This window comes from Perca flavescens, chromosome 17, assembly GCF_004354835.1.
Source record: "Perca flavescens isolate YP-PL-M2 chromosome 17, PFLA_1.0, whole genome shotgun sequence".
In the NCBI taxonomy this organism is placed as follows: domain Eukaryota; kingdom Metazoa; phylum Chordata; class Actinopteri; order Perciformes; family Percidae; genus Perca; species Perca flavescens.
Window position 1 is genome coordinate 15445476 of NC_041347.1, and position 26827 is coordinate 15472302.

The window sequence follows — 26827 nt, forward strand, 5'->3', positions numbered from 1 at the left end:
TTTTTCAAGTTCCAGCATGAAGAAATGTACTAACTTGATATTCTATTACATGAACGGTGATTCATTCACCATACATTAACTTACTGGTGGCGGATGCTAAAGAGACAATTATGAATGTTTCTATTCACACACACACACACACACACACACACACACACACACACACACACAAGGACCTAACATTATTTCTTGTATCGTAGAGCATTTTATAGACATTACTACATTACTTTGCTTAACAAACCAATTCAGTAACTTTTAAATAGATACATATACATCTCTGCACAGTGGTCCTTTATTGCTTAACTGACCTCTCATTGGTCAAAACATGTTAATTATAAGCACCTGCTGGGCCCAAACATCTACTGTACATTTCTTCCATGATAAAACTACGTCTGATGGAAGTTTGCCCCGAACTTAATCCTTTCATTAAAACCCTAACATTGCCTGACAAACCCACTAGCATGCTTTTAACAAGTATGATTGGTTTAAAAAGATTAGAAACAATTCTCCTCAAACTCTCGGCCCTGTGGCATTAGATGTCAATGTCATAAAGGATAGTAAGTAATGTGGCTCGCCACACTCTGAGTGCAAGATAGAAATGTGAGCAGTACAGTGAGCACAGAACTTAATGAAGTTCAAAACAATGAACTCAAAAAAGAAAGCAAATCCCTTTCCAATAGCCCTTAATGGAAGCCTTAACATCTGCTGACATTTTGCCATATCATGGGACCTCATAGATGCTCAGCAGTTATCAGTTGTTGTGTTGTCGATGTAATACAATTGAATAAAATAATAATAGTAGTTTGAAGGGAAAGTGAAAATGACAAATTGGATTTGTGGAAGAACTAAATGTGAGGAGTTTACGAATGACTGAAAGTTTTACTGTGGGATCAATGTTTCTTGATAAAGTTATAAGTGATCTCTGCCCTAGATTTGTCATGAGAAAGTTTTAAGGAATGTTGTCTCAGAAATTCTTGTCTTTTACTCTGACACTGCTGAATGATGTATTTAGTTGATAGTTTTCACAACTGCTATTGTTATTTATTTATAAATTAAATGAATGGTGTGGGGGAATTATATTAGTTTATGACTGGTATAACCTGATAAGGGAAATTAAGGCATATTCTTCACAGAAATCAGTTTGGATGTGTACATTGTCATAAGAAATTCACCATAATTTCAAGTGAGTGAACAGGGTACATCTCACAGTAATAAAAGATTAAATTTCAAATCTGAATCAAAAACATTAGATTTGTACATATGTACAGTACTTGTCATGAATGCACTGCGACGTTTTAACATTTTAGCGTCATGATAGAACATGATACCATACTGTATGCTGGGGAGGGGTTATGGATATGTAGTGTTTAATTGTCTAATTATGTGTCTAATTCTTGGATTTCAATTCTTCTTTCATAGCACTTTACTCCATCATACTATTCTGTGTCTTCCTATGGATCCCCTTTGTTTATTTCTACTATGAAGAAAGGGACGACGACAACGTGAACAAATGCTCGGTAAGAATGCATCTTTCTTCGACACACAGCCATGTCACATGCTTAGATTCGGTTCTTCGGATGATTCAGGTGTGGCTGGCACATTTGTTAATGTCTTTAAGTAATTTTAGTAAAATGTCCCAGCTAGCTTAAGGCAATTATGTTTAAATAATATTTTGTGACCGTAAGAAAACACAATGTCACATTGTTAAACCATTGCACCACTGCATTCATACTATAAATTATAGGCTGCATATTGTCACCTGAAAATTGACAACATTTTAAATCCCTATCTTTAAAAGTCTTTTTAGTGAGTGATGTACCAAACACCAGCTAATGCATAGTACCTTTTTCTCCTTTCTATGTGTCAGTTTTGAGCTGACAGAGGGACTTTCTCTTTCAGACAGAGAGGTCTTTTGCATTGTTACTTTAAAAGTGCCTTGAATAGCACTGGGAGTGACATGTTATCTCTGCCAGGTCAAACAGGATCTACACCGACTCTGTATAGCTCTCACTCAATAGTCCTTAGCTAAATGGAGTATGACCCCCTTCCCTCACTCACAATGAATAATAATATTTCACTTCTTGGCTGTGATTGACCAGTTTATTTTTTTCTTTTATTACAGCAAGTGAAAAACGCTCTGAAGTACACAGTTGGATTTGCCATTGTCTGCGTGGTGCTCCTTTTAATTGGGTAAGTTGGAGATATGGGTGGCTTCTTCTGCATCAGTACACGATAGATGGAGGGGAGTTTGGATATGTTGTGTTCAGTTAATGAGAGGATGAACCCTTCAAACTGCTACAGTACCAGTTGTCTGGCCAAGATAAACCATTTAAAATAAACTTTAGAAGAAGAACTATAGACCACTGTCTAAATATAAGTTGTATTGTTGTCTATCTGATTCTAAACAGCTTTTTTGTGACATTGTATGTACAAATCTCTATTGATGCACCTTTTTAGCCATGTCCCATGTATCCGCTTTTTTTTGCTGGTTGTGTTCCGTACCACCTGCACTACATAATAGAATTATTTGCAGCTGTGACAGCATGCCTGGAGTTCAATCTATACGATGCAATGTGCTCTCTCAACCATTAAATCGTGCATTAGATGAATGCTTACCTGGTTTGGGAAAATAAAGGACACCTGATACACCCTATAACAGCTTAAAGTTTGGATTTTAGGACTTTTTTTATAGACAGAAGCAATTTAGCTCCTCTCCCCGCTGCTTTGTTCTGGCAATTGTTCCTTTGGTCCTTTGATTTTCAACAACATGATAGCTTTTATCCTGGCCAGCTTTTCTGATACTGGGAGACATAATGGCTGTGTTTGGTGACTTTTCACTCAGTAGGTCTTTTCTTAAGGACCTTTGTTTGCTGTCTTTATACCATCTTTCACTGCTTCAGGAGTCTTTTTGCCACTGCAAATAACGTATCTTAACAAGTTATTTAGGCATATATCTAGCCTTTTAAGACTTATTTTTTGAGTTAGTCTAAATATCATTGATTACATTTTGATTAAAACTTTTACAAAAGTAGCACTGTGCATGTGAGGCAAAGAGGGGTCTTTGATATGCTGATCTATGCTGGTCTTTCACTTCCCCTGGTGAACGTTTCTGAAAAAATCTTTATTTATAGAGTAACATATTTATTTGCTGTCTGAAAAAATCTTTACTGAAATTGTGCTGTTGACCATTTCCCCACTTCAGCTTATAGATAAGATATACTGGTAGTGCTTTTTCAGAAGTGTTGACAAAATCCCACCCCCCCACAACATCAAAGTACTGGTCAGATACAATTCATATATTTCTATCTAAAACTTGTATCTAGACATTAAAGGAGACCTTGAAAAGTCTGTAGGTCTTTTTAAGTGAGTGAAAGGGTTAATTAGCTAAATGTTATTATTGATTAATGTTATTAGGAGTTAGGGAACTTATTCCAATAAACAAAACATCTATCTCTTTAAGGAAACATGTTTAAAGGTTAAGACATGGTTGGTTGGAAGATGATCGTATAACTTTATGGGGCACAAATATCTAAATGTTTGTGCAAAGAAGTGCTGACATGACTTGGCAGGTCATTAAAGTCATGGTTAATAGTACTAAATGTAGAAGGCTATAAAACTTATGATCTTATGTAGCATGTGTTTTTTGTTCCTTTCCAGAATAAATTAAAAAGGATAGGAGGGAATGCAAAGTTTAAAAGTCTGTCCATTGTGTTGAGAATAGCAATTAATCCAGTTTTCAAAGGAGCACTAGTATGAAGGTGGATAAGCAAAAGGTCACTACACTAAAACGTTTGCAAGATCCTTTTTATTTGATTTGTAAGCCCTGTGGTTGCTATAAACACGTCACCATAGAATGTATCATAATATTACCACCGATGATTATTTATTTGATATTCAAAATCTATATATGCATTTTTTTATTTGATTAAGTCCCATTCACATTCATGATTTATTTTGTGTAATAAGAAAAAATATATAAAATGAGAAAAAAAACAGTTTTGAGAAGGAGAGAGGTACTGGTCCAATTTTACAGCATGCAGATAAGTAAGAAAAGAGGCGGCTTAAGGAGCTGATTTATAGTCGTACGTATGTAGGCTCTATGCAGAGCGGACTGGCTACATTGCACGCATAATCTACGCGGAGCGGACGTTCCAAAACTACGCTTCCACTATAATCAATGAAACTGGCTACACCGGACACGAGAGCAGCCGGTAGTGTTACGTGTGCTCAGCAGAGATCCGCTCTACAAGCGTAAAAATAGGACGGTCTTCTATTTGTATTTTTTACGTGAGGTGTAAAAAACGGCCCTTTTACACAGAAATGCATCATGAAGTGTCTATATTTCTTTTTAAACTGAACTACCGATATACAGGAAACGACTTAATGACTGTCAATGAGCGTATTGGCAGTTTCATTTTGAGAGTTTCTATTTTTATTTCTCACGCAGGTGTCCTCTGATAACATTTGAGAAGAAACAACAACAATCCCAAAGCAAAAGCTCTCCGTCTCGCCTGTGACTCACAATCCTACGCCGTGTGTGCGCAAAAAGTGTAGCCAGTTAAAAGATACGAACGGTCAGTGTAGCCAAAGCGTTAGCATACGTAAGCGTCCTATGCCGTTGAGAGGATTTGTACTTGTGCGCTGGTGTAGTAGAAGTAATACACGTATGTTTGAAAACAAGGTGTATGTCACTGTTTTCCAACAGAACTAGCTGCAGTCTATCTTTCTGACTGTAGTATCTCTGGCTCTCTTGCCATCTTTCAGCAACAGCAATGCTGCTAGTATATGTTCATCTGTTGTGGAATGATTCACAAAAACATGATTTTTTTTCGTTATTTGTTTGAAACCTGCATGTGGCTCATAGAGAAAATACACCAGTTGCTAAAACCATCACTGCCAGTGCGAAGACTAAACTTCAGCATATTGTGCACTGGGCACAGTGACAGCCTAGAAGTAACGTAATGGATTTTACCTCACTTCTGCTGCTAAATTATTGTTTTATTGTTTTCAGAGCTTTTGTTCCACTTGAGGCCCCACCTGGCCAGAATTCCACCCAATGGGAGAAAGTACAATACCTTTTTGAAGAGCTTGGGAGTAGTCGTAAGTATAGCCTCTTTAGAATGTACTTGGATCTTACTTTTATCGTTGTTGTTACCACGATTCCTTTATTTAATCAATTCATTCCACCCTACCCCTTCATTAGCCATAGTTATTACTCCCTTAATGTCAAATCTGTTGCCCCTATCCATTTTTTAGCAATGTATAATTCCTTACTTCTTTCTGTTATATTCTTTATACTATTCCACTACTATCCAGCCACATTGATCGGTGTCTAACGGAAGTATAATGGTTTGTTTAGACAGAATGGGGAGCAAATTCGATGTGTGTGCAAGAGTGCAATTTCAGACAAAACTAAAAGACACAAGTTGTCTTAAGTAAAAATTAAGTAATGCAGGTTAGCATGTTTAAAATGAATGCAATGCTCTATAGGGTTGGTTGTGAGGGAAGTATTATTAATTGACATTGTTTACTCATGGCTGTAAGCTATGAAATCTATGTGCTGAATCATAAGTAGGGCAGATTTGACTGTTTTACGCATGCATAAACAAACTAGAATGCTTCACTGCTGATGAGGTCCAAATACAATAATTGGCGAAACACATATTTTGAATGTGTGGTGATTTGAATTACATAAAAAACTTTGTAAAGGGATGTACAAGGTCAAATTTGCTCAGATATAGTGTATCTTCATTGTACCCACATGCAAATCATAGTCATTTTTCTATGCTTGTAAATACATGTAAGTTAATAACAAACCTGTCACTTTCCCAGCAAGTCCTCACTAAATGACTCCGTAACTGTATGTACCAATATTTAAAAAACAGTGACTTTATAGCCTCAATATTAATGTACAATAGGAAATTTACTAGTTATAATAATCCATAAAAATGATTTGACTCTGTGTCAACACTGTGTAGACAGCCTCCTTGGGCATCTTCACTTGTTGAATGGAGCTTTGCCAAATGTGCTCCTAACAGTCCTCTGGCCTTTTACCATCTGGGGATCAAGGAGGAAGTTGAACCATCTGCCTCTCTTCACAGTAGTGGACCCCTACATGCTCTCCCTAACCTTCCTCCCTCGGCACAGGGGGAAATTGCTCGGCTGCTGAGGAGGAAATGTTAGGATCATCTCTTTTCTAAGTCTTCATCTCTTCCCTCTCCAGATGGGAGGTTAATTGACTAAAGGAAAGGCACTTTTGACACAACCCTGCTGACTGCTTTGCAACAACTGTTCATTAATGCCACTACATCTTTAATGGCTCCAACATTACATGTAAACAGTGTTCCAATGATGCCCGAATGTAATCTAGATCAGTTACTATTGATGTTGGCATTCAAGTCTGGACATTACAATCTTGTATTTTTGGCCATGCCTCAGAGTGGGCTGGAGTGGTCGGAGTCCTACTTTAACTAAAAGTACTTGGGCAAGAAACACTGCCTATCCTCATTATATACGTGTTCATATACTATAAATGTGTGAAAGCAAACCTAAACCATAGCAGTTATTTCAACCAGTGTGTTTTACTCTCTTCAGTCCTCTCCTATAGTTTACAATAGAGAAAGAAAGCAGTATGAGCCTGGTTATTCTGTTTTCCTGTATGAGAACGGCTGTGTTTAGTAAAGTGGTAAGCAACATGAATAAATAGAAAAGAGAAAGATAATACATGTTAAAATATCAAACACGTGTGTTTGCTTGTTGTAGTGCATGTCCACTATGACCAATCATGGAGTATAACTTATATTGCTGCTGACCAGCAACCAAAACAAATGCGTTGCTTAATGTTTTTACAATCTCCAAATCAGCCATCAAAGCCTTTTAACTCTGAGAAACTAAAAGTAGATGAGATGTTCAGTGGAATGCTAATTGTTCCCTTGCAGCATACATCAGTTCAGAGGACCCAGCCGTCTCTGGGTGGGGTCCTGGAGAGGCCACTACCTAAAGACTCCATAGAGCTCGTGGAGGACGTCAAAGCCTGAAGGATATTGGCCTTCCTGCATTTAATTGCATTAAATTAATCTCCACTTTGTTGTTCTCTCTATTTACATTTTACATTTGCAACCCTGACTATATCTATATCTGTTTTAATGGTTCTCCACACCAGACTGAGTTTTAAAATAGCATCGGTAATAATAGAGGGTATTATTATTTTTAAATGCATTTGAGGCTGATTTGATTCATGGTGAGGGAGTTGAAGTGACAATCTCAAGTCTCCCTAAAGTTGTCCCTCAACTGTGGAATTAAAGCTACAATACACCCAAAATATCTTCTTAAACACAAACTACTATATAACCCCATTTCCCATAGTATATGTGTTTTCTAACTTAACCCACACAGAGAAAAAACAGCTATGGTGGTGTCTGATAATTTTAGCACCTTTGCTATAGGCCTCTACATGCAGTTGTTGGGCAGTATGTAGTCATTTTTGCAGTCATACAGTATACTATATCCCATCCCTTGAACATAGGCATCTTACTCATTTTTGATGATTCTGGCGATCCACAGAAGTAGAGGGCCCTGGCTAAGGAGGTCCTTAATAAACACCTCTCTGTACAAGTCTTATGCATGAACACACGCCTGAAAGGCTATATGCAGGGTGAGATAAGAGCTACTTAATTCCATTGCTGTTGGAATCGAAGCTGTACAGATGTGGAAGCACCGCCGATAATAGACAATATTCCCTCTGTTTAATCCCCGGAAAATCTGCTCAAGAAACCAAGAAGAGTGGCAGCAAATGTCTATCCTTTGCTTTGTGTGGAGTTCATGGACTGAATGTTCTTCATGCAGAACATGGAGCTATTGTCTATTATACCAAGCTCACCACTAAACAATGGCAGCAAAATCGCAATGAAACACTCGGGAATAGGAAACATGTATTCAAATGTTAATGTTCAGCCCAGCTGTCAGACTTCAAAGTTTTCCTTTTTGCATACAATACAATAGGGAGCAGGCATATAATTTATCTCTCATTTTCCACCTCTTTGTCCTGCTGCTTGTGAAATGCCTCTAAAAGAAAGTGATAAATGTTATAAACGGCACAAATTACACATGCCCTGAATACTGACTTAATATTCCCAAACAAATGCCACTGTCAAGGAGAGAGGCAAGCAGAGAGCCACCTATGGCCGTGCTGACAGGTGGGCTGGTCACTATGAAGTTGCTGCTGAGAGGATGCGGGATATCTATAAAGGGACAACTGTGTAGCTTTTTACGTGGAACCCTATAACAGGTGGGCTCTTGACAGGGGATAGAGGCAATCAGTCTCTCCATCAATCCCTGTCTTCTAACTCCAGCTCTGACAGCTGGTGTGACACCTACTACTATTGCCCTTGCCTGATGGGTGGTCCCCTTTCTGCCTCAATCAAAGGTGACACAAATCAACGCAACCTACATACGTTGAAAGATCCAGCTGTTTGATAACTGTCCATGATCAGTGTATCAAATGACAATAAAAAATGGTGACCAGATGTGTCTTTAGAGGAAGACTTTGCTACAGTGCATTCATTAAAGGCAGATATAACATCTAGGAGTACCATCATACTAGCAGGAGTCCTTGTCCTTGTAAATGATATTCATCCCTACGCCATCAAGAAAATTAATTCCCTAATTCTGACCTTTGTTGCAGATAAGTGTCCCCTTAAAACTCACCCACACTATTTCTTTTCAATACTCGGGGTAATTCACAGATTTCTGTAGACATTTTAAATATTATTTTATGTTTTTAATGGGTGAAAACATTCACTTTTTTCAAGTATCCATTTACCTTCACTAGAATTGCTACTAAGAGAGTTGCGCATCAAAGTCCATTTATCTCACCCATTGAATAGGGTGATTGTTTCCGATACAAAATGTTAGCCGACTGAGTAACAGTAGCTACCATTAGCATATTAGCTATTTTTTGCATCTAGTTCCTGTCTTTGGACCTTTCCTGTACCAGCTTCAGTTTTGTAACAGCAGGTTTAGCTCTGTGCATTACAGCAATTTGTGCCTCACCAAGAAAACAGCACTCCTGTTCCTTTTGAATTATATGCAGTGCACAGTGGGGGATTTAGAGCAAACTAGATTACATCAAATAGTCTTCATGAATTTCTTCCCTTGGAATTTCTACAGCAGTGCTGCAATGACATTTTAAAAGCATCTTTAGAATATTCAAATAAAAATGTAGCTGCAGCGTTACTCAGTTCATACAGTCGCTGCAATAGGGTTTGAATGCTGGAAACATTTCAGTTGTCAATGTGAGTTTGACAGCTGACAAACAACAACAAACCGCTGACTGAAATACCGTCAAAGCGCACTCAAGAAAGTAGGCTCTCCTGTTGATAGTTGAACTAGAACTAGTTTGTTCACTAGAACATGTTTCTTACAGAGGTCACGGTCAAATCTCTAATGACTTTCCTGTCCTTTCATCTGCAGATGGTCTACCTCCTCTGTCTTTCTCCATCAGCACCTTGACCTTGATTGGCATGTTGGCAGTGATCACGTACACGGTGAGTTGGGACCTGAGACAAGTGGTTGTTGTTTCATGTGGTCAGTGGTACTTTATCTGCACAGTAATCAAGGCAAATCATTCAGTGTAGTGATTTCCAAATCGTACCAGCCCTGTAGCTTAATAGGACCTCTGCCTATTGAGATATCTGACATATCAATTGTTTTAAAGTATGAAGAAAGGCTAAATGGAATAATTTTCCTTTTATTAGATTACCCAACATGATTTTTCACTGAATGTGCCATGGCCAATAATGCATCTTTTTGTAAAATATTATTTAAGCTGCAATGCAGCTTCTTGGTTGAGATGCACCTGGTGATGGAGTAGCCTTTCAGTATTAGTTATGCCTTGTGATTTTAAAGCTCTGGCGTTCAACTGCTCAAAACACCCGAGACTTTTGCATGATGTATGTGCACCCTTCACTGGCTTATCATCCACTTATCAGCTGTCTATATATATATAGATATAGATATAGAGATAGATAGATAGATAGATAGATAGATAGATAGATCAATCTACCTCAGTGTCCATTAATATATGCCTATATTTTTATTTCCCTCAGCATTCTGCAGTTTTTCATTTTTTCCTATATTAGAAAAATTGACTGTGCTGTAACACTTCTTAATGCTGTCCATTTTTCATAGCCCTTATCCTGGTAACTAGACTGTGAATATTCCCTGGAGTTGGTGGCACTGGTGTCAGGGTGGGAATAACACAGAATAGTGTCTACTGGGGAAAATGCAAAAAAGTACCCGGGTATCAACTCAGGGAGTGAGAGTGAAAGTGACAGCCAACCCCAATCTATCCAGTTTCTGTTGAGCTCAAAGAGTCCTATTTGACAAATCACACAACAATTGAATGTGGGGCTCTTAATGAATAATACACAACCTAGTCAAGTAAGTTGTAGACCCAATCTCGCTTTAGGACATATAATCCATTTCAGCTGGGATTGTATCCACTGTTCTCTCACTTTGCTTCTCACATTCCTCTAAAGAGTGGATAAATACCTAATACCTTTTTAGGATGGAAGTGTGCTCAGATTTGCACTGACCCCATGTTGATTTTGACTCTGTGAATGCCCTCAAAACTCCCAGTGTGTCTTTGTTTTTGATGTTTCTTGTTTTGATGAGGTCAATCAAAGAAATCAGGCCCTTAGGGGACAACAGCAGCATCCTCTCCCTCTTTTATTCTCACAGACATAAATGCAGAACCACCTTTTTTTACCCTCACTTTTTATCCTTTCATCTACTTTATTTGCTCTCTCCTCTGTCTTCAAGTAGAAAAACTGTTCTTGGTGGCAACCTATCCATATTTCCAAAGAGCTCTGGTGATTTATCATTCTTTACTATGTGTTACTATTAAGCCTGATTAACTTAATGGAATCAAAGTGACAGGTTCCATAAGCAGCGGAGATGTTGTCCATGCCTCCTGTGCTAATTTATCACTACTCTTTGTGCAGAACTAGCCATCTACCCTTAATGCAAACACCTCTGTGATGTAAACAGTATATAACACTGCAGCCTAGTGCACTTAAAATTAATACAGAGTGAACCAAGTTATAGCTTTTACTGCTTTTTTGGCCTTTTTATGGCACTTTCTGTTGTGCACACACGTTTATATTAAACAGAGGCCACCTTATAAAAAAAATATTGTCTTCCGGTTTGACTAGGTTTGGTGTCTGTCTATCTTTCTGCTAAATTAAACCAAGGCTTTTAGCATTTCAAATGCAAAATGTTTCTAATTGTCAGTAAATTAAACAATAAAAATGTAGCTTGTGACAGTCCTGTCCAGTACATCAACTAGAGCTCACCCTTATATTATACTATACCTTAAATCTCAGTTTTCTTTTTAAATCACTGCACTGTTAAGGAATGAAAGTGAATATATAAGGATTACTCGGAACACCTGTAAGATTTCTCGTTAATGCAATTATCTAATCAACTAATCACACGGCAGCTGCTTCAATGCATTTAGGGGTGTCGTCCAGGTCTAGACAATCTCCTGAACTCCAAACTGAATGTTAGAATGGTAAAGAAAGGTGATCTAAGCAACTTTGAATGTGGCATGGTTGTTGGTGCCAGACGGGCTGGTTTGAGTATTTCACAATCTGCTCAGTTACTGGGATTTTCATGCACACCCATTTGTAGGGTTTACAAAGAATGGTCTGAAAAAGGAAAAACATCCAGTATGCGGCAGTCCTCTGGTCAAAAATGCCTTATTGATGCTATAGGTCAGAGGAGAATGGGCCAACTGCTTCTCAGCTGATAGAAGATCAACTTTGACTCAAATAACCACTCTTTACAACCGAGGTATGCAGCAAAGCATTTGTGAAGCAACAACACGAACAACCTTAAGGCGGATGGGCTACACCAGCAGAAGACCCCACCGGGTACCACTCATCTCCACTAAAAATAGGAAAATTAGGCTACAATTTGCACAAGCTCACCAAAATTGGACAGTTGAAGACTGTAAAAATGTTGCCTGGTCTGAGGAGTCTCGATTTCTGTTGAGACATCCAGATGCTAGAGTCAGAATTTGGCGTAAACAGAATGACAACATGGATCCGTCATGCCTTGTTACCACTGGGCAGGCTGGTGGTGGTGGTGTAATGGTGTGGGGAATTTTTTCTTGGCACACTTTAGGCCCGTTAGTACCAATTGGGCATTGTTTAAATGCCACAGCCTACCTGAGCATTGTTTCTGACCATGTCCAACCTTTTATGACCACCATGTACCCATCCTCTGATAGCTACTTCCAGCAGGATAATGCACCATGTCACAAAGCTTGAATCATTTCAAATTGGTTTCTTGAACATGACAATGAGTTCACTGTACTAAAATGGCCCCCACAGTCACCAGATCTCAACCCAATAGAACATCTTTGGGATGTGGTGGAACGGGAGCTTCGTGCCCTGGATGTGCATCCCACAAATCTCCATCAACTGCAAGATGCTATCCTATCAACATGGGCCAACATTTCTAAAGAATGCTTCCGGCATATTGTTGAATCAATGCCACGAAGAATTAAGGCAGTTCTGAAGGCGAAAGGGGGTAAAACACGGTAATAATTCTTTAGGTGAGTGTGTATATATATATATATATATATATATATATACACTCACTATATATATATATATATATATATATATATATATATATATATATATATATATATGTGTATGTATGTATGTGTGCATATATACCTATTTACTCTGCATTTACTCACTAAAATGTTTCATTGGTTATTTGGTAATAATCATTGTTTGTTTTATAACACCTGTCAAACAATTTGATAGTGATAGCAGGTCCCAATCCTATGTCCTGTTTTGGCTGTTTTGGGAATACTTGAATGAAGAGATTGTACCTTTAAGTCCCTTAATACTCAAGCAGTCACTTTTTAATGGTAGTAAAATAGTAAATTCTTATTAACTGGAATGTTTGCACATGCATATTCCTTCTTGATTATCTCCCGCTTTGTTTGATTGTACCCAGCAGGGTACATCAGGCCATCTTAAAACTCATGCATCATGTGAAGTCCTTTGACTTCATTTAAAAGCTAGGCTAGCATATTGACTTATGACTCTCATGGCTCTGTCTCATGTGGACCTACCTTTCTCTTTCTCCTAAATTACCAGCCATAAGATGCTGATGCAGAACTAGAGGTGTCACTTGTACTTACTTTAATATTCTCCAATCCTTTGATGCTTCTTTTATTTCTATATTTTATATTTAAAATTGATCTATATAATTTATATTTCTTAACCACTTTTTAACTGCAGTTTATAACTCTGTAATTGGATTTTTAATAACTTGATAACCGACCAAAAATTAAACATGTCTGTTGTCAGGTTAAAGTGCCCTCTGCAGCCGCTGTCTGTACGGCAAATATCCAATATTAAAGGACTCAGATCGGGATCCCTGCCAAAAAAAACTTGAGCGGGACATTGCTATTTTAGACGTGCTCAAATTTAAGTTCATGTAAGATTCATAAACACAGGTGCCTTAGGGTGCAAATGATGCACCTTGATGCATCTAATTTTTTTAATCAAACATTAGCATGTGAAATGACTTTATGATTAGAACACCACTTAATGTAATGGCCTTTAACCTCACAGAAGGCTTACTGCAATTACAGTAATTAAAGAGGAGGGGATAGGTCGAACTTGGTACAATGTCTTTAGAAACCCAAAAGAGCGCTCTAAAGGTTGGAGGTGGCCTGGAAAGCCTTTTCATAACTGGGCTGCTATTTTGATTTAGTTTTGTAGAAAACAGGAGAAAATTGCTGTCCATTCAAAAGAGTTTTAAATGTTTCATTCACACACAACCTCAGGCAAAAATACGTATATTGAAGTACTATTTAGACCTTTACTGGGCCCATATGAAAATCCTTTTAAGCATGAAAAGTAATATTGTGGGGGTCAACATAGGGCAAGTGATTAACTGGCTGAGAGTGTGTGCTGCTCTGCACTCTTCATTGGCCACTGTCATATCAGAATATTCCTTATTTTTATTACTAAATTGACTACATTCTAAGCTATCGTCTTTAAACTTTATAACAGCAAATGAAAGTCTGCAAGATCCAGCATTTTCTGGACATATAACGCTGAAGAGTTTTGTTAGGCAGCTGTTAGAAGGATAGGACAGGAAAACACGAGTTGGATATGTCAAACAACCGTGATATAATGATAAATCAGGCCTGCATTAAAAATAGTTTTACCAATCAGAAGTCACAGCCCATTATATCTGTTTCATCATCCAATCACTGTCAGTGATGGACAGATATATGGATGTTAACAACTGACCAACAGATCAGTCTGTGGAGGGCCTGTTCAGATGTGAAAACAAATTAATTATCAAGGCTAATTTGTAGAATACAATGTATACTTTATCCCAATGGACATGCAATGTTTCTATAGCACCACAATATGTACAGAAGACTAGTAAAGGCTTGTGATTTGCCTAAACTAAATATTTAAGTGCCCCCTTAATCATACCACTTTGTCAGTTCTAACCTCCATTCTAATAACAGTGAAGGCATTCAGAACCCCTTTACTGGATGTAAATAAGGTAAAAATACCTGATCAACTGAGTCACCTTTTTATTTGAAATGGTCCTTATCACTTAGATGGAACTCTCTCTTTCAAAAAGATAAATATACGATTGTCATGCAGAGGTAGAATGAACATAAACGCAATAAAAACAAACAAAAATGAGCAACCAACCAATTTACAACCCAACAAGGCCCAACATATTAAAAAAACAGCTGATGTCTGCTGTTGAGGAGGTCCGCCTTTCAGATTGGGAGTATGAGAATGGTGTGCTAGGTCTAGCAACAGGAAGCTTTTAACAAGCAAGCAGTCATACATCTGGCCCCTCAACATTCTTAGCAATCCTAAACACTTCAATTTTGGCATCTGCTCCTGTCACGTTGTATTTATCCAGTACCTCTCACTTTGTCTCAAACATGAAAACATGCAGTCAGTATTTTCAAGTTCCAATCTCTGTGCGACAAGAACCAAATTAATTCAAAATTGACTATAAAACGCTCATGGTAACAGTGTCTCATTTCCAAAGATTCAATGAGGTTAACAATGGAGGTGAAGAATGTTTTTTTTCTTTTTTTTTATGCTACTGCCGTTTTGCGATGGCTGTGATTGTATAGCCTAAGTATCACTCCTGATTAATTGACATGTAAAACAAGTGACCAGATAGAGCTGAGTGGTAGTAGATATCTGGGAAACCTTTCCTGAAATGTGCAAATGTAGCAACATACAGAAAATGCGCTGGAGGGTGCAGAGCTTAGGTTATTGTTTTAAATAATATTTAGGAATAAGAAGCATTTTGTTCCACTCCCTAAAAAACACCTTGAAATTGGCAGCAATTGGCGATCAGCTTTTCAATTTTAAATTCGACATCAACACAACCTGTGTACAGACTTTTTAATCTGGATTAAGGACAACATGAGAGGCACACAATTAAAATGAAAATAAATAAGTAAGTGGCGAAAGTGTGGTTTCATGACCCTTATGACTTTTAATCACCCTCTCATTTCTTGTTTGTGGAGCTTATCTTGTTTAACGTTTCTAACAGCCAAATTGTCCTATTAATCAAATAGCATTCGGGAAAACAGCATATGCGGCAGTCCTGCCAAATTTGCGGGATTTATGGGAATGTGTATGTGCTAAGTTTTATATCTTGAAATGCATTAGCTTGGATATTTCAAATTAGTAAGGGTGTAACAATACATCCAGCTTGATTGATATGTCGATTCAGTGATCAACGATCCAATATCATCGATGCAAAGTGAAAATATTGATATATCATCTTTAAGATGTGCCGTTATTTTGAAATTCCCACTTTATATTTATTCTTTTTATTAAAAAGAATTGTTCGTTTTTCATTGAATTGTCTGGAAATGCTCAGTAATAAATTGTCAAATCATATTTTAGTTGCTTTTTGTGAGTTTATATAAATCTAACTGATATAAAATTGAAATTGAATCGTGACAGCAAATATTGTATTGTTGTCCAAATAACTGATATAATATCTTGTGATTGACACCCCTACAAATTAATGGAACTGTCTAAAAGCCAATGTATATACTGAGTAGTTTTAATTAGCTACGTTATATTGAAATTACCTCTTTATCAACAGGTATTGAGGATGTAGTGGTGTGGTGGGGGGCTACTCTGACTCCTCCCTCCCCTATATTAGGCTCCACAATCACAAGTAGAAAGAGCAACAAAGAGGAAGCTTGTGCAGGAGACCTATGGCCACCTCTCTCTGAATGATTTCAACCAGTAACCCCCCTCAACCAACACACACATCGAGTCACACACACTCCCATCCACCCTGCTCCAAACTATTTCTGGTAATTATTGACCACAGTTGGTTTTTAAAATAACTTTAATGAGCATGCATGATTATGAGTAAACTAAAAATGTACACTTAACCAGAGGGACACCTGTGTTTTTTTTCTTTCTTTTATATTTTCCCATGTACGTAGTTGCACATTTGAGGGGAAGGGAAATGTTTCTCTTGGGATCTGGGACAGGTTTTCCTTTTATGAGTGTGTTTGATATTCGGGACATGCTCCGGCCTTAAGAGCTCCATGATTCATTGCAGGAGGCGACATTCACCCGTAGCAGAGATCCACAGCAGAGACTAATAATAGTCTAGCCTGACTTAGTTTCCCATGTGATTTTCTTAATGCTACCTAACACTCAGAAACTAGTAAAAGTTGTTTTAGAAAAATATAGCCTCTGACGTTTCCCCACATGAAAAATAGAATAAAGAGGACCGGGTCTTTTGACAGGGCTGAAAGTATCTTGAAGATACACAGAAGGCCCCTTTGTTTTATTATGAACCCATAAAATGGCACTTCTCCAAGTTGGTTAAAGCGAGACGGCACAGGGAGAGCAAGAAAGCATCGGCCTGTTGCTGATATTTTCATTTGTATTAATTGGATTATTTCCTGATATTAGAGATGTCCCCTTATTTTTATTAAAAGTTCAAACATGCCTTCAGGTGATTGAACCCCACTGATAGTTGAAAATGTTTTTGGATTTGTGCACATAATGTCTCTCTTTTTCTCTTTGCTGTCACTGTATGTAAATGTGTATGTCTGGCTATCGTTTATTATTTATAGATTGTATGTACCTCTAAAAGTTTATGTGTATTCCTTTTTTTAATCCATGTCATTCAACATTCATGAGAACTTGATGCCTCCTCCTTTAACCCAGATTTTTCTCCTCAAAATTCAGCTTATAAAAAATGTATAATATCCTGGATAGAGGATAGTGCTGTCACATGGGGGCACTGTTAAGCTGTAAATTGCATCACAGTGATATAAGGCAGTGATATCCACACAAAATGGTTGCAGCGTATTCACCAATGAACCTCAGCACAATTATAGATTCCACCATTTAAATCTTTCTTCCTCTACCAAAAATGGCATAATCCAGAAGGCCAGAAACTATATGATATGCTGTGTGTGTTTGCTTACACATTTGACTGTTTGTTGTGTTCCACATTGTGATGGGTTTGTTATTGTGTGTGTGTGTGTGTGTGTGTGTGTGTGTGTGTGTGTGTGTGTGTGTGTGTGTGTGTGTGTATATGTGTGTGTGCGCACGTGCCATATGTGTCATTCCACTCAGACAATAATGTGTGAATAAAATAGAAGTTCTGCACTTGTCTTTCAGGCATACGGTATGTCTGTACTGCCTTTGAACCTGATTAAAGGCACGCGGAGTGTGGCATATGAACGCCTGGAGAACACGGAGGACATTGATGATGTTGAGCATCAGATAGAAAAGCTGAAAACCAAGGTTTGTCTCACTAAATGACATAAAGCACTGACACTGTGCATACTGCAATATGTGACATAAACACAGTAGTCCAAATGATCAACAAGTCATGTAATAACATCATTGAACAAAACCTGGAATTGAAAAGAAGTAGATCATTAACAGATTCCAAAACAACGATTATATCAATAGAAATTTTTGAACACTTACTGTTTCTTTTGCGTGTTTGTGTAATGAGTGTATAATCATGCATTCATTGACAGGTACACATGCATAGCCTCCAGCTGATCAGTCACTCCCCCTTATCTTTCAGCCCTGCCCCTCTGTCTTTGCATGTAATTATGGATGGTTAGCAATGTCCTTATTAACCAACCCCTCAAATGCAGAGATCACAAATGGAAACACAATAAGACATCTATTAGTTGCTGTTAGTTGCCACTGGCAACAAGAAGTTGAACACGAAAGACCAATGCATTTGTCGTTCCTCTATATCTTTAGTGAACAGGTATGACTGTATTAAAGATGACATACATAGTAGACAAAAAGGAAAACCAAAGTGCAACATCAACCACACAAAATAATAGTTGAGTGTCAATAGTCTGAATGCTTACTTAATACTGAATCATTTTATTTTCAGAGACTGAAGGTAGCCAAATAGCAACTTGTATGGCATAGTATGTAATAAGTGATAAATATTTACTTGGATGTTAATTATACCTGAATCTTTAGACCACAGTTTTTAAATGCGTCATACAGTATATCTATCCATGGCATAGTAACTATATCCAAAGAGAATGTTCCATCTATTTTTTAATCACTGGGTAATTTGTTGTGCTGTTTACTTTAAATACCCAGATAAAGCTTATAACTATACCATGTCAGATGTGAACATACATGCATATGCGTATTTATTGACATATTTGGTTGTTTGATGGTCTTCTCGTCAGTGTAAAGATGGACGTCCCCTCTCCTCAAGGGACAGAAACAACCTGCAGGAGCTAGAGGGCAAACTGCAGGTCCTCCAGCGCAGGGGGAGACACCTGGAAATTGCAGAGAGGAACTGCTGTACTAAAGTGGGCAGTGCTCTCAGACCTTTCAAGGTGAGTCTGCATTATGGATTTGACTCCCATTCACAGAAGTAAATTATATGTTCGAAATGGACTGTATTATATGCAAAGACAAATATTTTCAATGTCTGTATATTGGATGTGATCTTAATATACCACAGTTTTGTGTTTCTTCACTTAATAGTTGTGTAATTTAAGAATTTCTGTTTAGCCAAGTTCATTATTTAGCTTAGTCATTTTTGCTTGCTCCATCATCTTCCTCCTTAACTGTTTCTTTGGGCTCAAGTTCTAATCTAGACTGCTCTAGATTTACTTTTAGTTCTACTTTACACGAGTGCATATTTACATGATTCCCACGGGTAGTCTCTTCACCTAATTTACTCTGAAGTCTCTCAGGGAGTCTCACATTTCTCAGGCAGGATCTCATGGTTCCCCAGGGATAAACCGAAGCAACCACAAACTTCTCTTTTACATTTTACTTTTTTTGCGTTGGGCATTCAATATTTGGACCTCATATATGCAATATTAATATATCATTGTTCCCATATTCAAATTTACACAAGGGGGTTAGGAAAAGAGGTGGGTTATAACAGCCCTTGTTTAAGACTTCTAAATCAGTACTACCTTTGGACATGTTGGTACCAACACTGCCACTGGCCCAGTCCAGGCAAACATCTGGAGATGATGCAATAATGACCATTATGGAGAGGTTTTAAAGTGCAGCACAATTCTGCATTCCTGATCCCTTTACTATATCATACTAGCACCAGCCCAAAATAACCAAACATACCATTTCCTACAGTAGTTAGTGCCGCTTCAACCTTCAAGATTGTAGAAAAGGTCCATCTTAGAGACTCAAAATTAAATCCCTCAAGGCTGCCTAATCCCACCAATCAACTCACTGTGTTCTTATTCCAAAACCACTTGGTTACCAGGGTGCAACAGCTGTGATCATTAGCATCTTTGTAGTCAGTTTGGCATAAACAGCTTTGCATTTTTCATTTCTCAAAAAAATACTTAATTTGAATTTGAGATAACCCAGAGGCTGTCCTGGCCAATATGGCTAAGAACAGAATTATGGCTTTAATTATTCTGTTTAAATGTGATAGTGGTGGGTCAGGAAAGAAGTTATTTCAAAATCAAAATAATAATCATAACATGTACTACAGTTAACAATTTGTGAACCCCTTTTTTAATCTGTTTTATCACATTCTCTGTGTTAAAGACAAGACCAGTTCTAAAATAGTTCTCCTAGTTTACATTTCACTTTCCCACTGCTCTTTATTTTCCAGTATTTTACTGCACTGCAGGCATGCACAAACATTTTAAACCAGTGTCTGTAACAGTGTGTCTTTAACCAAGGGGGTTACTGCTAATGACAGTCCCCAGACTCAAATTTAAACAATAATAAGTTGGGAGATTTATTTACTGTATACTCGGGCACTGGTGTAGAGTGATAAGCCAAATGATTGTGATTTCTCCAGAGCAGTTACAGCACTGTCTATCAAACACATGCTGCCCTTTTAATATCAACTCTGGTGGTGGGTGAAAATGACTTCTTGAACATGCAAATATCTACAGTTAATAATAGCTTGGACCTCACAAAATAGTTACTTTGTTTGATGGGATCATAAAAAAGCTAGGCCACCTTTTCATCTAAGATTTGAAAATAAATCTTAAATCTTTTTTTTAAATCTTCATGATTTAAAAACCTTTTTTTAATATATTATTGCTTCCTCCTTTGTATTAGGACAACAAAGTTATCTCTTCTTTTGGCTTTTGTTTGTTTGGATTAGGAGATAAGAGCAGTTTAATCAGTATATTTTATCATCCTCGTTCTGGCCACCTCACTTTTGAAGTTGTTTATATCAAGGCAATATCAACAATATAGACAAAAAGCGTGCTTATCAGTTTCTTGATTTGTAATTGATGCTTTGCTACAATCGTTGAGAAATTACATCAAGGTATGTTTGTTGAAAGATTCATTTTTTATAATGTGATTTGTTCTATAGATCACTGGAACATATTTTAATTGTACTATATAGCATGTTGCTATATGTGTTTACCTGCTTTTTAATCACTATGGCTGGTACAAGATATTATATTAAAGATTTAGCTATGAAGGCCCCGCTGAAGGCAAGCAGTTAATAGGGTGTATTTCTTTTTTGGCTGCCACCCACCTTGTGCTTCCCTGTTTGCACCTTCACTACTCTGTCTGGGCCATGCCATTGCATCCCCCTGTCACCTCAGGCAATAGTGCCAAACTGTGGCTGGCCAAGCCATATGGTCTCTCCTTGACAAAAGACATGACAGAAAGGTTATATTTGCTGACCCTGTAGATACTTTTGTAAACATACCTTTTCTTCCAGGTTTCAGCCATTAGGTTCACCGTTGGTGCAGCTCCCTTCTTTGGTTGTGGGTACATATCACTGTTTGGTATCATAATGTATTTTTTTTATTTTTGTTGCAGATATTGCTGGGTATTTTCTTTATCCTGGTTGCACTGCTGTTCACTGTTGCCCTGTTCATTTCAAAGTAAGTCACAATATGTGCTGTAACATCAAAATTCTTAAGACAGGCAGTATGACAGAAGTTGAGAGTACAATTGTTTCCTTTAACTATATGTATTAATGTGTAATGCTCGAAATATATACACATATTGAAGTTTTTTCTGTGTGTTTCAGTTTGGATAAAGCTCTCCATTCTGCTGGCATCAGCTCTGGATTCATAGTTTTTGGCACCAACCTTACCAATCCTCTGAATGAACTTTTATTAGCCTTACAACCCGTGAGTATCCTCTCATCTCTCATGTTGAACAAATGATTATCCTTAATTAAGATGTGCTTAAAGCCATATTTTCTTGTTTCCATCATCATTAACCTAAATTAAGCATCATTTAAACAGTTTAAAACTTGAAGCGTATGTGCTTCAGTATACTGCAAGTTCACTTTGAAATGACAGAATCGCAACAACAAAAGTCAAATGGCCTTAAATGTTAACTAGCAGTTTGTTACTTTTAAATATGGTCTGATAGGCACTATTTATATTTATCAGTGACCATAAGATAACAACATTACAAACTTGTTGCATTCTGCTGTCACTTTAAAATAATTTAATGTTTCAAGGGAGCAAGTCTGAGTGAAATTTCAACATGATAAGCACAATTAACATAACAGTAGATTTTGAATAGCAAGCATGAAGGATAGTTGCTGCTACACATAAATGTTGACCTTTCAAAATGTACACAGAAATTAATCAACACTTGTTTTTTATAAACCAGCTTTTGATCGGACTCTGAAACCACTCATTTACAAGGTCATGCTCAATGATGCAAAGGTTATTATTCAGTAAATTATCCATCACCTGGGTAAACTTTGGAAACTACAAAAAGGTGACTAAAATGAGGAAAACCCTGCAGTACAATACCATCTTATACAACAGCTCTGCCTAGTACCTTTTTAATAGTGATTATCATCTTTTCATTTTAATGTGATATTGACCAAAGTTATGAGCTATAGGTTGTCAAAAAAAAGCCACTTTAATTCCGGTAACTATTGAGATTGACAATATTAGAGATCACGACCATTGCTTTTTTCCTCCAAGTCATTGCTGCGGGTCTGGACAAACTTAGTATTCTACAGCAGAATTTAGAGGAAAACAATGACTGACAGCTCAGACCATTAAAGAATTGCTTCATAGATAGTGGCATTGATTTAATGTCTAAGGCCAGTGTTTAGAAGTGTGACCTTGATATTTAAGGAATTAAGTGCACCATACCATAATCGTATACTATATAGGGTTCAGGTTTTAGGTTAAATCAGAATCTTACAGATTACAGAACATAGTTGATTAATATGTATTTTACATGCACTGTGCATTTATGTCTATACAACACCTGTAACTAATCTATTTGCGTAGTATTTGGAAAAGGTTAGGAATAGAGTTGTTGGTTTTGACAATGCCTGAAAATACACTTCACAGTGACCAGCTAGATGTGCTTTAGTCTAATTAGGCTGGACCAAGTGGCATTAATGATAGTTGCTCATTAACAGCTTCAAGCATCCTTGACAGGAAACCAGCCTGGATGTTTGGCTCTGAAAGCAATTATGTCTTTATATGTGTATGTGAGGAATGAAGCTGACCTATGTCCTTGGTATAATAGGTTTTCCCACTGGATTACATCCTGATCACAGTCATCACCATGTACTTTGTAGTCACCTCCATGGCTGGCATTCGCAACATGGGCATCTGGTTCTTCTGGATAAGGGTAAGCATCCTAGGCCCTACTTCTCTTTTACCTGAAAAAACTTTCCAAATATTGCAATACTAGCACAAGCTGGTAGCCTTGTCTTTCTTTAATCCCTTCCAAACCAATGAAGAACACATCCTAAATGGCTCTGCAGGGAATAACCAAGCAACGACTATTTGAAGCTCTCAGAAAGCACAGCTTGCTTGGAGACCGAAAGGACTGTCTGGCTTTTCTGATCCAGATTACTTCATGCTGTGCTGTCTTGTAAAGCTAAAGCAGACATGTGTCATTACTACATCACTAGTGCAGTGCCCATTCAAAATGTGCATGTTTGGAAATGTGCCTGTTCGAATGTGCCTGCTTGCAGTTTTTTCGAGAACTGCTCGTCCAACATCTTATACGCTGTGCTTCCTTGGGTCCTGAGCATTACACCTGCTAGAGTTTATGCATCATTTGCTAACAGCTACAGTAGCTATGTGGGACCAGGCTATTTCCGGGAGCAAAAGTGTTCCGAAAGTTACATCGCTGATGCTTTAAATGTTTGAGTTTGCTACAATGTATCATCTCTGTTCTCTCTCTATTTATTTGTTCTTGAATGTACTGTAACAAACGATGGAGAGTGAGCTGTACCCAGCATGCCGTTTGGCGGTGTAACAGTTAAAAGCGGTCCCCTCTCAATACCTTACACAGTGTGTATAAACGCACTGCTAATAAATATGTCCCGTAGATTTCAAGAGATTGCACTCGACACTGCACTTCCTTGGGTCCTCAGCAGTACACCCGCCAAGTGCGAAGTAGATCGGAAGCGCAATTGTCGAGAAAACCGAAGGACAGGCAGAGACGCCTTTCATTTTTGTTAGATTAACATTTATTAACAATATTAACATGTTCTTGTTTTTCAGCTGTACAAAATAAGACCAAAGAAAACTCGCCCCCAGGCTCTTCTCTTCCTGTGTATGATTCTTCTCTTGATTGTCCTACACACCAGCTACATGATCTACAGCCTAGCCCCACAGTATGTCATGTATGGCAGCCAGAAATATCTTGTACAGGTGAGGAAAAATGTATGATCATTTCTGTGTATTTCTAGGTTTTAAGTCTAGCTGCTGAGAGCTATCTCTGAGAATGGGGCTCTAACGATGGCAATGTCGGTTAGTCAGTGGGTTCAAACCACTTTCGTCCAGCTGGGTGTAGGCAGCAGCAGAGTCTCTACGGGCTGGTAGCGGGGCTTTCAGACTCTTGTTCTTTTTGAATTCTGTCTGCTTGTATTAGACTATGCAGCTATTACTGTGTGGATCTGTTTTTGACAGTATACCCTCCGTGTGATCTGATGTAGCGCTCTCTCTCTCTCTCTCTCTCTCTCTCTCTCTCTCTCTCTCTCTCTCTCTCTGTGTGAATGTGTGCATGTGGTTAAGATGCTTCGTCTCAAAAAATCTTTTAAACAACATAAATAAAATGAACCACTGTGTTTTTGCTGAAACATCCTCTTTTTAAATGAGAGAAAAGAACCTTTTCAAAACCAGCTCTGTATGACTCACAGGGTAAACATGGTGTTTTCCTACTCTGTAGTAATGGTCCTTCTTGTCAAGCCACAATTAGTTTGTACCTCATTAAGTAGTTTGTAGTGTTTCTTTTGCTAAACAGATACACATCTCTTGTGTTTTTTGATCAGAGTCCGATGCCCTCAGCAGGTCCGACATCTGGGAATGCTACTTTTGGCACCACAAGGATTTGTGACGCCGATGCGCCTCAGGGTAAGTCTGTCATTTCAGCTAGCACATTAAGCTAGCACTGGCCCAACAATAAGATGTTGAGAGAACTTGCAACACATCATCAAAGATTTATTCCTCACAGGTCGAGTCTATACTAGAAGAAAGGAAGGACAATGTACAATCCAGCCATTTTGTGTAGAACAGTGTTCAGTAATCTTTTATCACCATTCATTATTCATTAGAGGGAATAATACCAAGGACAAACATTTACTAATGCAGTACGTGGCAATCTCCATGCCAACGCTTCTTACAGTAAATCAGCCATGGAAACATAAATGTGTGAATGTACATCATACCAGTTAGCATTATTACAATAATTTATTCATTTGCCGAAAGCTCAAGTAAGATAAATCACTCTTGCTGTTGGTGGAGAGCATTGCTTAACCCATCCATCAATCCATCCATCATGTCTGTCTGTCTTTGATACTAAAGACCAAACATCAGCAGACATAAAAACAGAATTTTAAATAGATGTGAAAAAAATCACTTGAATTTAGCAGTCCAGCTAATGTTAACTATTATTAATACAATATATGATATGAAACAAACAAGCTCATAAACATACTTTGGTGTACCTGTCATATCTTAGATTCCCACCCAATGTTTGGAGTCTTGTGCATGCATCTTGTTTTTGTTAGCGGAGGTCTATTAGTGTTGGAGATAACAATTATTTCATTCAAATGAGTCAAGGTGTGGGGCTATAAACAATCTCCCAGAAGACGCAGAGTATGTAATGAGTAATGATCGTTTAAATGTCAAATATGTAGTAAATAATTGCAGTAAAGTTCATGTGAAAACAGTTACGTAGGAGTGGATGATTCTTCCAATCAACTAAATGTAATGTTTTTTCTCTAATTTGGTTGGTTACTGTTTTTTATTTTTACGGGACAGCTGAAAAGAGCTGTTGGCAAAACCCTCCAAAAACTAGCATTTTCTCGATGAACTGCATTTTTATAGCGTGGTTATTCAAAGCTCTTTGCAATTCCCATTCTCTCTCTCTCTCACACACACACAGAGGTGTATAAAGTACTAGAGACCCATACTTGAGTAAAAGTACAAGTGCTCTATTAAAAAAGTGACTTGAGTAGAAGTAGAAGTGCTCTTTAAGCACTAAAATATTAAAAAAATGTTGTACTTAAGTATTGCAAGTAGTTTATTTTAAAATGTACTACTCAAGTACTAAAAGTAAAAGTATTGTGTTATGTAGTTATTAAAGAAAGCAGTCAAATTTTGAATATCATATTGTTGGAGTTCAACTTTTTACCTGGTATTTAGATGGTGCATTACGGGCAGTCACAAGCTGTACATTGCTGGATATGAAGGAAGTATCTGAAATAAACCCCAAAAGGTACATTAATGTCACAGCTGTTATAACTACTTAAATTAATCACTTATTAGCAAATACTGAAATAAAATGTGTGATGTAGTGGAAAGTTAGCAAGCTAGCAAAATACAGATAAACTAGCAGCTTCACATCACAGGGTCAAACGGTTAACATTCAGGACTCACTGCAGACTGAAACAACTCAGGAATAGCTTCATCTGCTGCAACAACAGCTAAATAGAAAGAGTACAAACTTACATTGTCTCTGACTTCTGAACGGGCAACTATAATGAAAAGAAACACAGCGCAATCTCGGGGATTTCTTACGTAATTATCGTAATTAATCGTAGCCATAACTACACACACTGTAACCTACACAGTCTCCGTTGCATGAGGAATTCACAACAGTAATGAATAACGATGCAGCACATAAAAAAATCTATCGCCGTGAAAGTATTAAACTCATTGAAAATATGTACTTAAGTAAAAGTGGAAGTTGGAGAAAGAAATAATACACCAGTAGAGTACAGATACAGCTTTTTAGTACTTAAGTACAGTAGTGAAGCA

General features: G+C 37.7%; 1 protein-coding gene across 1 annotated transcript in view; it reads left to right on the plus strand.

Moving 5' to 3' along the window:
* Nucleotides 1-26827, plus strand: part of lmbrd1 (LMBR1 domain containing 1) — a 60296-nt gene that overhangs the window by 21572 nt on the left and 11897 nt on the right. The window contains exons 4-14 of the mRNA XM_028603277.1: nt 1420-1517; nt 2123-2190; nt 5012-5100; nt 9472-9545; nt 17745-17870; nt 18797-18949; nt 21387-21451; nt 21601-21703; nt 23079-23183; nt 24068-24217; nt 24838-24919. Of these exons, the coding sequence (XP_028459078.1) occupies nt 1420-1517; nt 2123-2190; nt 5012-5100; nt 9472-9545; nt 17745-17870; nt 18797-18949; nt 21387-21451; nt 21601-21703; nt 23079-23183; nt 24068-24217; nt 24838-24919 (1113 nt within the window). The remainder of the gene's footprint in view (nt 1-1419; nt 1518-2122; nt 2191-5011; nt 5101-9471; nt 9546-17744; nt 17871-18796; nt 18950-21386; nt 21452-21600; nt 21704-23078; nt 23184-24067; nt 24218-24837; nt 24920-26827) is intronic.